Source organism: Danio rerio, chromosome 7, assembly GCF_049306965.1.
Source record: "Danio rerio strain Tuebingen ecotype United States chromosome 7, GRCz12tu, whole genome shotgun sequence".
Taxonomy (NCBI): domain Eukaryota; kingdom Metazoa; phylum Chordata; class Actinopteri; order Cypriniformes; family Danionidae; genus Danio; species Danio rerio.
This window is the reverse complement of record NC_133182.1, coordinates 49,222,377-49,237,966: the sequence shown is the minus strand read 5'-3', so window position 1 is coordinate 49,237,966 and position 15,590 is coordinate 49,222,377. Positions and strand designations below refer to the sequence as shown.

General features: G+C 38.7%; 1 protein-coding gene and 1 long non-coding RNA gene across 2 annotated transcripts in view; one reads left to right on the top strand and one right to left on the bottom strand.

Annotated features, from left to right (window-relative positions):
- The window catches only part of si:ch211-186j3.6, a 435,691-nt gene extending 424,230 nt beyond the window's left edge, over positions 1 to 11,461 (top strand). The window contains exons 32-33 of the mRNA XM_001920953.7: positions 6,515 to 6,669; positions 7,691 to 11,461. Coding sequence (XP_001920988.3) covers positions 6,515 to 6,669; positions 7,691 to 8,239 — 704 coding nt within the window. The 3' untranslated portion in view covers positions 8,240 to 11,461. The remainder of the gene's footprint in view (positions 1 to 6,514; positions 6,670 to 7,690) is intronic.
- LOC141375124 (uncharacterized) lies at positions 10,641 to 15,482 on the bottom strand. Its single transcript, XR_012382643.1, has 2 exons — positions 12,328 to 15,482; positions 10,641 to 12,007 (listed from the first exon to the last, which is right to left on the bottom strand). It is a non-coding gene; the product is annotated as an uncharacterized lncRNA (long non-coding RNA).
- Positions 15,483 to 15,590: the final 108 nt, after the last annotated feature.

Genomic DNA, 15,590 nt, shown 5'->3' with positions numbered 1-15,590 from the left:
AACAATGTTTACTTAGCACGTAAATATCTGCAAACATTTTATGGTATTTGTATGCTTTAGAAGAGTCAAAAACGTACATAGAGCACCTTTATTGTTTATTAATAATGAGTTGAGTTAGGGGTTTACTACCATTGTGGAGGGTGCTCATAATTTAGGCAAACTCAGACATAGGGAGAAAGTCATATCAGTGTAAACATGCTGGATTTTTTATATTATTTGATCTTTTGTTGAGGCTCCAGGGCATTTGAGACCAAGCAGTGTTGAGCTGCAAAACAAACTAGTGCAAGTATAGCAATGCCTTTGACAATGTGGGCACATCTTTTGGTTCCCATGCAGAAATAGCCTCATAAATCTCACAGAACGAAGTATTTTGAAAATGTAAAAATGGAGATTTGTTTCCTGTGAGAGTTGAATTTAGGGGTAAGATTGTGGTAGATGGTTGGAATATACAGCCTGTACAATATTTTTTTACAGCATTATATCTATGGGAAGTCCCCATAAAGATAGATGTACGTGTGTGTGTGTGGATGGCGAAGGGAAAAAAATATGAATAGTAAAATATATGATAGTATGCAACCTTTATTATCACCCTACTCTGGTTTGTGTGTAGATTTGTTCATATGGGGATAACAGTAAATGTCATGCTCATATTGATTTGAAGACGAAGCGTGTCTGCTTTCCTGAAACAGGTTACTGATGTGTGGACCTTAAATGTGAGAGGGAAGGTTAGGTTTTGTATCAAATGTTTCATTTTCAGATCAGTAATTCCATTTTTTAGCCCCAGATTCATTCGGATGTGTCTCGGGTATGATCATATAGAGTCCTGAATAATTTATGAGATTGCTTATTAAACGAAGAAACCAGGTAGCATGTCACATAAAAAATACAAAGTGTTACACCCTTGCTGTTTTTTTGCTTTTATTGATATATAAATATGAAGTAAGATGGAACATTTACTACCCGTTTTGTCAAGGAATAACAGATAGTGGTATTTCAGAACAGAACAGAAAGTACAGCAGAAAATCAAGAGAGAATCAAGTTTTTGTACGAGGTCTAAACGACCAGATGCATTTACACTTGGCTGAGCCTTGGGAGGTTTGAATGATTGGATTAGTCATCTTGAGTGCATCTTGGAGGAAATTTACACATGGTCTTTTCATGACTGGATAGTTATCTGATTCTTTTAAATGCATTAAGGAATAGTCCACCCAAAAATGAATATAATTTTGTCTAAACCTGAAGTTTGTGATAAAACGATATATCATATGCATATATTATAAAAACTGGTGCCCGGGTAAAAAATATGGGAATTCATTGGATTTTGCCAGTGTTTTATTTATTTATTTACATTTACATTTAGTCATTTAGCTGACGCTTTTATCCAAAGCGACTTACTATTGAGGACATGGAAGCAATTTACACAACCATAAGAGCAACAAAGAATAAGTGCTGTAGGCAAGTTTCAGGTATGTAAAGTGTAAGACGCAAAACCATTAGTAAAATATATATATATATATATATATATATATATATATATATATATATATATATATATATATATATATATATATTTTTTTTTTTTTTTTTTTTTACAGTTAGCGGTGGAGCCAGAGAGGGAATTGCAGATTAGGAAGAAACTTGGAGACTAAATAGTTGAGTTTTTAGACGTTTCTTGAAGACAGCGAGTGACTCTGCTGTTCTGATGCAGTTAGGGAGTTTATTCCACCAACTGGGCAGATTGAAAGCGAAAGTTTGGGAAAGTGATTTCTTCCCTCTTTGGGATAGAATCACGAGGCGACGTTCATTCACAGAACGCAAGTTCTCAAGGGCAGATACATTTGTAAACGTGAGAGCAGATAAGAAGGAGCGCAGCCAGAAGTCGCTTTGTAAGCAAACATCAGAGCTATGAATTTGATGCGAGCATCAACTGGCAGCCAGTGCAAACGGATGAGTAGCGGAGTGACATGTGCTCTTTTAGGTTCATTAAAAACCACTTGTGCTAATGCGTTCTGAAGCATCTGAAGAGGTTTAATAGAGTTAGCTGGTATTTATTTACTGTCAAAGTGCCAGACATTTACTTATATTATTATTTTACCTAATTATAATTTTATGAATCACCAAGGTCCATGGTTTAAGCTAAAATCTTCTTAAGTGTTTAACTGAATGATGGAGGGTTGTCGGGGGAGGGTGCTAGTCAAATATTTCCGAGTGGTAGATAATAATTTGTGATATCAAAGTTAGCGGACAACACAAAATCTAGTTATTTGAGGCCTTGAGACAAAGAACCATGTACAGGAAGTCCATATTTTCAAATGTTGAGTAATGAGTTTTTTTTTTTTACATTTGGGTTGTGAACATTCATTCATTCATTTTCTTTTTGGCTTAGTCCTTGTATTATTCTGGGGTCGCCACACCAGAATGAACCACCAACTTATCCAGCATATGTTTTTACACAGCAGATGCCCTTCCAGTCGCAACCTATCACTATGAAAACTGTGAACATTATATTATATAATTTTATTTGCTTTAAGATAGACAACAAAAGCTTCCCAATTCTAAGGAGAAACATTTTTTTCAGTGTCAGTATTAAAAATCTAAAGTTATTGTGATTTATATTTCTCAAATGTGGAAGAACGGTATATGTCCGTATGAGTAGAGTTTACATTGTAAACCAAAAGTAGAGTTTATATTGTATTTAGTCCTATTTAGCTATTTATTGGCCAAGAATAGGCATATTTACAAAATATACAATCTTATTCTGTGACCACAAGACTGGCAAAAAACTTGTACATGTAAAAGTGAAACAGTCTTTTAAGTAGACAGTCAAGGACAGAACTGAAGAACACAGTAGCAGCTACAGTAAGCCATATCTGACTGTATATTTGCGAGTTAAAACATGACATGTACATTTTGACTACTGTGTTGTTTACAGTTCAGGACCAAAAAGAACAGATTTCAAGCTGCCTGAGAAAACTAACATTGTGCTGGTATTACGTGACTCACCCTATCGCTTATTTCTTAGGTGTCTTTTAATCTCTGAAGCAAATTAAATAGATAATGGCTTAGCAAACTATATGTTCAGATGATGTGTTCTCCTGGCATTCCATATAAATGTGTCCATAACACATGTTCCCTATTCTCTACACTGTGCTGTTTAGTTTAGCTGTTTAATAATGGTCACAAATACCCTTTCATTATTACTACTACTACTACTACTAATAATAATAATATACGGTAATAAATCCATTGCATGATTTATTTAAATATTCTCCTCCCATAACATTTGCATCTGATTAGGAAACTCCTACAAATGCATAATCCACAGGTGTCAAACCCAGTTCCTTGAGGGCCGCAGCTCTGTCACAACCTTAATCAAACACACTCGATCAAACTAATTTAGGCTTCAGGCTTGTTTGAAACCTACAGGTTAGTGTGTTGAAGCAGGGTTGGAACTAAACTATGCAGGACTGCGGCCCTCCAGAAACTGAGTTTGACACCCCTGACATAATCAGTAAAGTCAAAAATAGCTGTGTCCGAGGCTATTCTTCTCTGCATGTTGGTAAACACAAACAGTGCTGTTTTACCACCAAACAGACAGTTTGCGTTGGTGCAAGCTGTTAATAAACCCAAAGTTTAAGCAATTGCGGTTAAGATAGTAAAGGAAAATGTTGAAGCATAGGTGAGACCAGGTAGTTGAGAGTAAAATGTTGTCAGTATTTTACTATTAAATTAATGGTAGTCTTGATAATCAGACAGAAAGAGCCTGAATCTCATCTACAGTTCTGCACTGTAAATGTTTAGTACGCACAGATTTACTGTATCTTTTTTTTTTCCACTTTGCTTGTTTTCCTGTATGAAAAATAAAATGTAGGGCTTCTTTCAGAGCATGTAAATGGATTTCATTTAATAATTGCATATATTAAATTGATGAACAATGCTTTTCATTTAATAAAACACTATGTTTTGTCCAGGCATTGATTTATAGTGTTTTCCTTGAGAAACACAATAAATTTAATGACCATGAGAAAATCATCATTAATGTGTTTTGTTCCAGTGTTTATCAGAAACCTTGATAGATCTTTAAACAGCTCTATTCACTCGTTGCTAAATGAAAAAAGCTCAAAGAGGAAAACAATCTTTCTCCATTGGTTATAAAGGTCTGCAATCTTTAGAATTAGAGTTTGCTTCACACTAGCTATGTTTTCATCCAAAGATGTGAATAAATTGTATGCTCAAAACTGGATTATCGCATAAAAGACGTGCGAAAGCAGCGTTTCCATCCAACGAGTCAGAGACCTCGTATCCTGATTAACCGACGCCAAATACCAAAAGTAAAAATGGAATTTACTGCGGTAGAAGCTGCGTGTATCTTTTCTTTATTTAATACATGACTTGCATCTCAGAAGACAATGCTGATACGCAATGAACGTTGTGGCGTTTGAAGCTGTGCGACGCAGAGCACAGACTCTCTTGATTCTGGAGGTAATTAATAATATAATAACCCCAATACTGAAAGTTTAAGGTGTTTTAAAATGACAAAAGCAACATTTCAGATGTTTTACATTGTGCTCAGCCTGCTGCTTTGGCCATTTACGCACATTTCCATCACCACATGATCTTTTACAACAAAATCACATGACCTTTTTTTTTTTGGAATTTATTCAGTAAGGGTTTCCATCGTAGTTTATGCACATCTTTTCTTATTGAATAAAAGATTATCCTACTCAGTTATGCGCATATCCAAAATGTGCATAAAAATAGGTGGATGGAAACATAGCTAGCGATGCAGGAGTTTATTCCATAGCCGAAATAGAAGAGAGATATCTGAATGCCTTTCCTACAGTGTAGTGTTTATCTTCTTGGAGTGGAGATTAGGATGCTGGACTGGTCTCGGGCGTCCTGAGAGGGGTCTGAGGGGTCAGATTGAAGGGTCATGTGATCGATGAAGCAGGCAGCATGGAGACAGAAGGCCTGTCTGGACTCAAATGAAGAGGTTTTCACTCAATATCAACCACACAAGATGCATTCAAAAAAAAATCACTGAAAACTTGCAGTGCTGGAGAGACGGAAATAGAATGAGAGTGACTTTCAGGTCATGTTAAAGGTATATTAATAAACAGAAATTAAATAAATTAGTCACATTTAGTGGTGAATAAAGGATAATATTATAGAAATGCATTTCTCCTCAGTGCATGGACAGGTTAACAGATTAAAAATGATCTCGTTAGACTCTTAAACCTTTGAGTAAGAAGCAGATTGCTTTAAATTCCACACGTTTTATACACAGGTTCTGTATATCATACATGCGTCACAGATGTCTGAAACATTTTTTTTTTCCCCACAAATGATTGCAGTTGAATAGACACACTCCATATGGCTTTCTGCAAATCTTGTCATTGTTTTTACGAAGCGAGAAACACACCAGAACTTAGCTGCAACACATGCCATATGTCAGAACAGAAATGGTCATCCTTCACCAAGACATCCTGTTTTAATCATAAATTGCCGTACACAGTTACTGGAAGCATTTGACTACAAAGATTACACCTTTCAAATCTTGAACTCTATTCATTACACTGATTCAAGGACAAAACCGAACTTGTTTTGCTTCTAGCATCTCCCTTTCTTTGGTGACAACACGGCGTGGCACATTTTAAAAAGAGCAGATATTTGATGTGTAGCTGCATGTGGTGGCAAAGATTGAGGTTGTAGAGAGTCTAAGTGCGATTTTCAGTCCGTTAAGAGGTATCAGTGTGGAATTGTGCTGCGAGCCTTTCAGTTAAGTGCACAAATCCTTTAGATTAATCCAAAAGCAGTTATCAAGTACTGACACAGCCATTATGAGACCTTCTAGCAGACGCCGTGCTTTTCTTTGCCTCTTTATGGTCCCTTCACCGTGTGTCAGGTTCTCACGTCTTTGCGACATGAACATCTAAAGCTGGAATTATTTACGGGGCTGACCTTAAAACACGTTGCAGAAGGCGCATAACATGCCTGCTGAGGTAATGAAGTGGAAGCAATAGGAGGAAGGGAAAGGCTCGAAAGGTTTGAGGATTGAAAGGGAAAGCGATAGAGATGAAACACAAAAGGAGAGCACACAAAAGAAGATGGTAAATGGAGAAGATATCTGAATCGAAAAGTGAGAGAATGGAGTGTTGGCAGATTGAAGTGTACTGGGCATTCGATAGCAAGATAATATACTCTAAAGGTCAGAGTGGTGCCAAATAGGATTGATTCAGCAAGCTATGCTTGACACGAGCCACGGCGCTCACTGAAATAATGTGTCTGTGGCAAATCAAGGCCATCTATACAAAGTCATCACTATGACATCAAGCTACCTCAGTGCCAGGGAAGCCTGACCTAAGGGATGCTCCAGGCGATGTGCTTTCACAACCCAGCTGGCTTGAACGTCTGATCTGTGAACAGGGGCAGTGTTTCTGTAAATTATAACAGGCTAAAGTGATCCTTGATCAGCACTCGAGGTAATTCTCAACCACTTCCTGTGCCTCCGCAGTGTTGCTGTTGGGGATTTTCCTGTACACGCGCTGGAGGAGCTATAAGGGGCTGAAGGAGGGTGTATATCACGTGTCTGCACACCATGACGGCTGGGAGGACATCCGAGAGAACGTGCTCAACTACGACGAGGAGGGTGGCGGGGAGGAGGATCAGGTGAGTTTTGGTATTGATTTCAGATCTCAGGTCAGAGAATCAGACGCCTACTTCCCAAACGGGAGGACAGCTGAGTGCTCAAAGTTACTATGACAACTTGCCCGGGTTGTCATGACGCCCTGTCAGTTTGTCTCTATGACAACGTCTAACATTTAAAAAACTGCACTCTGATGCTGATGACAAGTGGCTTTGCTGAGTGCTGAGAGACTTATTTCAGTCATAATGTGGCATTCCTGTCTATGAGAATCCCACCGAACGAGAGGTTCGGGCTTGTTTGATGTAACTGCCTGTTCCTCTGATCTGTCTGAAGTATGTGGGTGTAGATGTGTTGCATGATCTTTCATTCTCATATCTGCCGTGTGTAAATCCTGTTACGTGATTATCAGATGCATAGTGGTGCTCTCATCCTCTCCATCTGATGAGGCTTCACACATCTCCCTCATCATGTAATCAATTACGCCCACACCCCTGTCACCCACACCTCCCTCTCTGTCTCTCTTCCTCCTCCTCCTCCTCTTCTTCTTGTCGTCTATTTTTTCCTTAAGGGGCATTATATGTTTTTCTTCCTCCCCCGAGAGCTGCACTGCTAAATAACGAGGAGAATCATCCTCGGTGAAATGGGATTAATGCTGACACTCAATGGGAAAAGGGGACCGCTATCTTGTTTTGTTGTGTTGACTTGGTGTGTAATGCGGGGCTGCGTCTGTCAGGATTCTTCCTCTCAGGTGCAGGAAGGCACACATAAAGGTGTTAATCATAACGCAGTGTTAGCAGCTTGAATCCGGATTAATGCCATTAACAGTTTAGGGGATAATAAATTACGTGATGAAGAAGTACAGACAAGCTGCTTATTTTGTCAGTGAGCTCAGACTTATTAGTCGTAGCAGTTTTTGTGACAGACGCTGTTGTTATTACACCAGTTCCTGAATGTAATGGCGGGTTATGTAAGGCTAATGATCTTGTTATTTGTCAGCGCTTTATGCATTTCATTTCCCCCTCTCTCTTTCTCGCCCTCCTTTAGAATGCCTATGACATGGCGGAGCTCCAGAAGTCCCTGCAGCCGAGTCCAGCACAGTCGGTGCAGTACAGCCGCTCGAGGGCCATCCACCACCACCCACCCTCCCAGCAGCAACAGCAACACTTTTGCCAGCCTGACCCTCCCTCCCGAGCGGGAACAGCCACCACCACCACCTCCTCCATCTCCTCAGGATCTGCCACCATCCGCAGGGATGTCCCCCCCTGCCGCTCTCCGGCTCAAGGCCAGACTGCAAATCCCAGTCGGGCGGCACAGCTGGCCCGCAAGAGCCTGTCATTCTCCAGCCAGGACCTGGCCCGCTACCTGTGTGAAATTATCCGTGATGCCGACCAGCACCCAGAGACGGCGCCCTTCGACTCCCTGCAGGTCTTCTCCACGGAGGGGGGCGGCTCGCTGGCTGGGTCACTGAGTTCCTTCAGCTCCGCTGGGCTGGAAGAAGGAATGGCAGCAGGGCATGAGTGTTTGAAAGAGTGGGGGCCTCGTTTTGAGAAGCTGAAAGCTCTCTATGAGCGGGCCGAGGGCAGCGACCTCTAAGGAACTGCCGGGAAGTGTTCTTGCAGCTCGAGGAGAGGAGGGAGACCACTAAAGACATGCCTAAAAACCAGAGAGCTTTTTCTTATGCTGAAAAGTCCTACGCTCCGACTTTCTCTGGATGTATTACTTCACACGAGACACTCCCTCTGCATTCAGAGCCGGGTGACATTTGGGACTCTCCATGAGCAGCAAATGGGAAGTGGTATTCCAGGACACAGCAAGCTGAGGTCATGGGAATTTCTAAGCCCAGAATGGGCATCTTTATTAAAGTCAATTGCGGACGACAATGATTTTAGTGGATACATTCATTGTCTTTGTGACTGGCGCTGGCAGAGCGTCTAAGACGTGCTTCACTCGGATCTTTCCTGATATCCCATTCTATGTGTTTGTATGGTCTATGTGTTAAATAAAAGAAAGTCGGGAAGAAAAGTAAACCTCTTGGATGCGACTAGGAGGGAGTTTGTCATCCCTCTTCACTGGCCGCTTTCTGAAATCAGTTTGGCGCTTGTTCTGTCAGGGTGGCCACTTGTGTTCATCAATCATAACTTTACACAAGGATACCGGTTATTTTTTTCTATTTGCTCAGCCCTCAGCTTAGATTCTATTCACTCGGATGTGAGGTTGAAAGAGGCAGTGTGAGGGGGAAAAAAAAGACCAATAAAAACTGAAGATGTGTGAAAAACACTGAGGAAAATGAAACAGAAAGCAGCCTTATTGTTTGGCATTTTAGGAGACATTCCTTGGGAATACAAATCTTGTCCTCTCTTTCTAGCCAAAACGGAGCAATGGAACGGCTGGAATACAAATGTGGCTGAGGGACAAGGCTGAGTGGCTGGCATGAGATGGAAGTATCCTGTAGCTGAAAACTATCGAAAACTCTCTTGGCTCTCGCGCTTTATTGAGCGGTGGCAATCAGAGTCTGCCAAACTAACGGATAGCCATTAAGACAAATGAACGAATGTGTGTTCAACTAAAACATGAATTTGAGCTCTGCTGGAGCAGCACACAGTAATGTTTACTGTTTCAGTATGTAACTAAAGTTTACTGTTTCGGTTTGCTTCCTTTCTAAAGTATTGTAATATTAACCAAACCAGCTTACCCCACCATAACACCATCTCCTGTTCAACTATAAATAATTCCCTGTATCCCATCACATTATTCGGCACAGCAGTGAGGAGATGGGCCAAGGCACCAGGTGCATTCTCAGAGTGGGTCCAGGCCAGCGGTTTCAGGCCCTTAGCGCCTCCTATGTAACGTTTAATGGGCTTGTGAACGCATGTGGTGAAGCTGCATGGTATGAAGGAAAGGCAAGGCTTGTGTGTGCAAATGGAATAACTAAAAGTCTCCCCCGTGAGGCCTAAAATGCCAACCTTGTATTTTATGCATTTTAAGGCAATGTTTTTGCCCTCCTTTTATCATTTGAGTTTTATTTATTTATTTATTTTTTTTTTCTGGAGAATGCTGTATGTGGAGCATGACAGGCTGGCTGAGGAGACTAGAGCGAGTAGGAGTGTGTTAAAAGACATCAGAGTGCTAATCCTAATGTGAACTGATCGCTCACTGTCATGCTGTGAACCAAAGGATCATGGGAGTTGGAAAAACTCGACGGAGAAGTCGTCACTCTTATTACAGATCTCAAAAAGTGCCAATATTTCCAAAGGCAGCAACAAGAGTATAAAGAAGGTTTTCAAGATGAAGCTAAGGAATATAGTTGGAAGTGCAATGCTAGCTATTTCATGAGTTAAAAGGAGGCCAAGGGATTGGCGCTTGGGAGTCATCCTTGTCAAGGGGATTGGAAATCCAGTGAGAGGTGTGAGTGTTCATGAATGAAGCGCGATGAGCTCTGTCTTTGAATCGCAGAATTCCCTATCTTACTGAACCAAGGCCACCTGTTTATTTGTGTGGTGAATATATAGTAATCTATTTTGTGAAACAATGTTTTTACCTCATTTGTGCATATCAAAAAGTAATTGCTTTTTAAATATATATATATAAAGGGATCTAATTCTGTTTAAAGCTTGTTTTTCCTCATGTATTATTTATTATTTAAGTTGTTCAAAGTATCTTGGCATTTTGTATTTGCATCCTTTAAATTGCTTTTCTTTTTCCTTAATAAATGGAGTTCTTCTGTTACGGCTTCAATGGTACTTCAGTGAGCATTACCGTTAAACACTGCTACATTCAAATGAAACAGCAGGCTTTTAATTTCATCTGCTGTAAGTCTCTTGATGAATAAGTGGCCTATTTTCTATAGAAACGGAGCTGTAATTAGTTTGGGGATAATGCAGAAGATGAAACGAGAGCAGCCCAAAATCTCTGACCTGTATTTATCAAAAACGCCTTTGTGATTTGACTTCAAATGCCTGAAATCCTGTTTGTAGCGACAGAGATCTGAAACATCCACCTTACAAATCTGCTTTAATACAAAAATGGAAAGCAACACTGAACATCCAAAGACAAATCAACACTTTTGACACAAATGAAAACAATCTGTCTGCGTGAAACACCACGGCGACAAAACTAGTGCAATGAACCGTACCGAAGAACTCTTACAGTTAAACAATATCAACACATCAAATCAAAGCACAGCTTCGTAAAAATCATCTCCTGAGGGACAGTGTGTTGTGACAGAGACGTTGTGTAAAACAAAGGTTTACGTGTCAACTGTTTGACAGTTAAGGTAACAACAGCTGTTTCACCATATTATAATAAAATAACAGAATGTCACAGAGGAGCCCTCATGTTGTACAAATGAATAATCAGGAAAACGTGGTTATCTTTAAACACTTTAAAGGGGACCTATTATGCAAAATACACTGGTGTTCGAACATTGATGTGTCCACAGTGTGTGCTATTTCAATGGTAAAAATCAACCCACTCTTTTGTGTGTCTATACCCATTAATCAGGAGCAAACCTTACAAGCAACAAGATGCTGAAGAAAACTTTCATTTACTAACATAATGTACATGTTGTATCAAAAGTTTGAACTGATAAGGCTTTACAATGCATGCAGATGATAAGCATTCATGGCAAAGACCTGAAATGTCACAGGATAGCTGGTGGAAGTGAAATATTGAGAGTATCTGAGAAACAAGTTGTAAAGGCTCCACCTTTCAGGCTGGAGCAGCTCATTTCCATGCTAAAACATCATTTTCCCCACCCATAAATGTGCATGTACATCATGGTGCAGTAATCTGCATTGCATTTTGATCTGAAACTTTGATCTGAAACACACTCTGAGCACACCTGAGAGTTTTTTTTTTTAAAGAGCCCCTATTATTGGTTTTTGAAAATGAGCTTCCATGGAGTGTGTAACACAGCACCAAATGAATAAAAACATCCAGCTGAGGTTTAAATTTGTAAGTGCACCTTGTTTAAAACTATTGATTCTTTAACAAAATGGTCGACTAAGAGTAGAATATATGAATCGTGTTGGATTTAAATCTTTTGCCAGAACGTATTGACGTTGATATGGTACATCACCAAATATTAAGTGCCAAATCCGGTAAAACGTGAATGAGCCTTTCCCTTCAGACACTAGCGAAGCACGGGGGATCATGGGACTGATCATGACATGAAGATGACTATCACTGACGGATGGAAATTAGGCTGTGGGGAATAAAGGGTTAAAGTTCACTTTCACAAAAATCCCATAGTATAGCCAACCGTGTGCTGTGTTCCGGTCCTTTTTCAGATTTTTGATACAATAACACACTGCCAAGCGGGATTCGTCTGCCATTTGCTGTTAAAGGAAGAAGCAGCAGAGACTGTTATCGGTAACACTTTACAATAAGGTTCATTAGTTAATGCATTTACTAACATGAACTAATCATGAACAACACATGTACAGCATTTATTAATCATAATTGAACATTTACTAATGCATTATTAACATCCAAGTCCATGCTTGTGAACATTAGTGAATGGACCATGAGTTAACATGAACTAACAATGAACTACTGTATTTTCATTAACTAACGTTTACCAACATGAACAAATATAGTAGTAGATGTGTTGTTAATTGTTTGTTCATGTTAGTAAATGCATTACTTAACATTAACTAATGAACCTTATTGTAAAGTGTGACCCTGTTATGTATGGGATTTTGTCAGACTTTGACAGAGACTTTGTCAGTAACTGTTACATTCAGGTCTCATACACATTTTTGCTACAAAAAATCCTTGACTTTTCCAGGACTTTCAAGTCAATTTTCATGACTCAATGTTTCATGTGATGTCTATATGTACTTGTTAAATCATAAGAAACGTTTGCATTTATTACAGCATATCATAAAACATGCAGTAGTTTCAATTTATTTCGATATCTATGTATTAGATATTAGATATCCTTGTGCATTTTTTTCCGCATAGACTTCCATTCATAGGCATGCGAATGCGGCAGATTAGAAACGTTGACGGAAGTTTCGCATTTCACTGCATTTGAAAGTTCAAGCTTGGTGAATTCTTATCTGTTAAATCACACTCAGGTGATTACGTGAGACCAATAGAAGATAATTTAACATATTTAAAATATGAAGCAATCGCTCACTTTTATTGATGTCTAATCACATTGTTTAACCCCTCTTTTCGCAACGCCGTAGGACAGAACTTTGCAAGCACAAGCTCTACTGTGACTACAGCTTAAGTCCCTTTGGACAAAAATGTAAATGTAATTTCCATGACTTTTCCAAAACCTACTGAGTTTTTCTGTTTTTCCGAAACTTTTCCAGGCCCGGAAAATGCCATGTCATGCCATGACTTTTCCAGGTTTTCCATGATTGTTTTAACCCTGTACAATTCATTTGTACCAGTTTCTTCTTAATCCGGATCATAACATGTAAGTGTAATTAAAATTGTTGCCTCGTTTTGTTTAGTAAAATATGTATTTATTTGTGTGTTGTAACTAGCTCTGCGTGACTTGTAATCACTTATCTATTATAGATCAGTGCTTGCACTGTATCTCTCAGATTAAATCTGTATGGGCTGTTCACATTTTGCGTCCAAAACCATGTTAAAAATGTGACGTGCTTCTTTCTTTACAGATTTAAATGCGTTTCTGAACTCGCAATCCTCTGCCGTTTGTTCATTGCCATGGCCCCCATCAGATGTTCCTCACAAGTGTGGTGCGCTCAATTTTCAAAATAGATCAACTTTTGCCACGATGTGGATTAATACTGAATAAGTGTCGTTGTTATTACTTGAAGTTGTGGTTAAGAGTAGAATAATCTGCTGAGGTTTAACTGTATTGCTGATTGGGCTCTCTCATACTCTGTGCTACTTCATAACCGTGGTGGGCATTTCTCTCTGTCTCGCGCTTAACCCAGTCGACCAATCACAGCAGATTAGCCTCACAAAGGAGGGGTTTGGGAACCAATGAATCACTGAATGAATCACATGGGAGTCGTTAGGATAATTAGGTAAAAATAAAAACATATTATAAGACAATGAAAGTGTTTTTTGACCTTGCATGCATATCAGCCTGTTGTTGGAGCACCTCAAAACCTTTTAGAATGCATAATAGGGGCTCTTTAATAGAAAAAGGGGCATAATATGTCTCCCTTAAATATATTTAAAATAGTTTGCACCACACAGAGAACCTCTGTACAACGACATTCAGCTTACAGCCAGGGAAAAAAAAGCAGCAGAGATCGAAGGTAGGTACATTTTAGTAGCACTTGAGGCCACTCGTTTGAAGGTCTTTTGAATGCATGACTTGTTGGTCAATGGATTTAGAGCTTATTCAAATGGAAAGGCACTTTCATACACTGAAAGCTTTTCATTTAAAGCTTAAGATGGAGAATTGAACATCATGACATTGTTGACCATTCAATAAATTTAACTTGTTTAAAAATAACTCCAATGAACTACATTAAAAACAACAATGGAAGATTAAAAGGACATTTAACCCAACCGTGCTAAATTTAATACCCCTGTAAACTGGTTTACAACATAAAATCTCTAAAGTAGTTTTACCACCTACTGCGACAATCTACTTGCACAACTAAATCACAAAGCATATAGTAGTTTTTTACAGATGGCACTGGGAATTGGTGGAAAAAACCTGAATAAGTTGTAGGTTTTGGAATATGAAATATGGCACAATTTCTAGGTCCCTAATCAAAGAATGTACAATAATGCAACTGAGTCATTTTTAAAAGGTAATAATTAGGGATGCTCCGATCGATCAGCATAAGCCGATAATCATACTTAATCGGTACTTGCTGATCTGGCTGATCTCATGAACTGATTGCAAGTGTTTGTGTTAGTTGGATCAAAATTTTGGAATGGCCTTGCATGTATTTAGGCCTTTTTGAAACTGAACTGAAAGTTGTATTTTTTGACAATATTGCAAGTCCACTAAAACATGCCTGAAAATATTAGATACATTAACAAAAACTCAATTTATATTTATTAATCTGAATATTTTTTAATATAACTCATTGTAATTTACCATAGATCTTCCTTTTATTAAAGAAGTAATTTATTTATAGGTTATAGGTAGGGCCAGATGGAATCTGCTGACTTTTTTGCTATTTCTGCAGAGAATTTTGGTAAAAGTCTGCGGATTTCTGCTGAATTATTTTGGGAGTATCATAATTAAAACCTTAATATATGAAATAAAAAATAATATCTTTTTAAATTGTATTTAATGTTTAAAATGCAAATCTAATTAGATTCACTTTATTTGGTAAACAAAGCAAGTTTGTCATATATTTTATATAGTAAAAGACAGAAAATATTACTGTACAAACTGCATTGTACATAAATCAGATGAACATTTTCACATTAGTCAATAATATTACTGAAGTTAATAAAAAAACTGAATAAATATAGATTTACACACATTTACACAAGTAAATAAATGAATTAATGATGGGCTAAAAATCTGCGGAATTCTGTGCACGCAGATTCCGGGTGGGCCTGGTTATAGGCAAATACGTGCTCCAATCTTTTCCTTGATTGAGAGACCTATATGTAGAGCTTTTCTTTCATCATTTGCAATGTTTATTATAATTATAATTATTTAAAATAAATACTTATAATGGCAATAAGAGACATGTCTAAGGCATTATATGCAGCATCCAATATTTATTCTCTTAGGTAAGGAGAGATCACCACTGAAGTATCACACTAAGGGGGAAACGTGTTTTATGCATTATAAAGCTTGAAGCTTCAGAATCGGTACTCAGTATTGACCGATTACCATGACAAGCAATCGGTCCTCGCTATCGGCTGAAGAATCGTGATCGGAGCATCCCTAGTAAGTATGGCACTTTTACTATTGTACGAAGCTCGTACGCATCTTTTAAATAATTCCCCATCAGGAGAAGACACATGGATATGGTTAAGA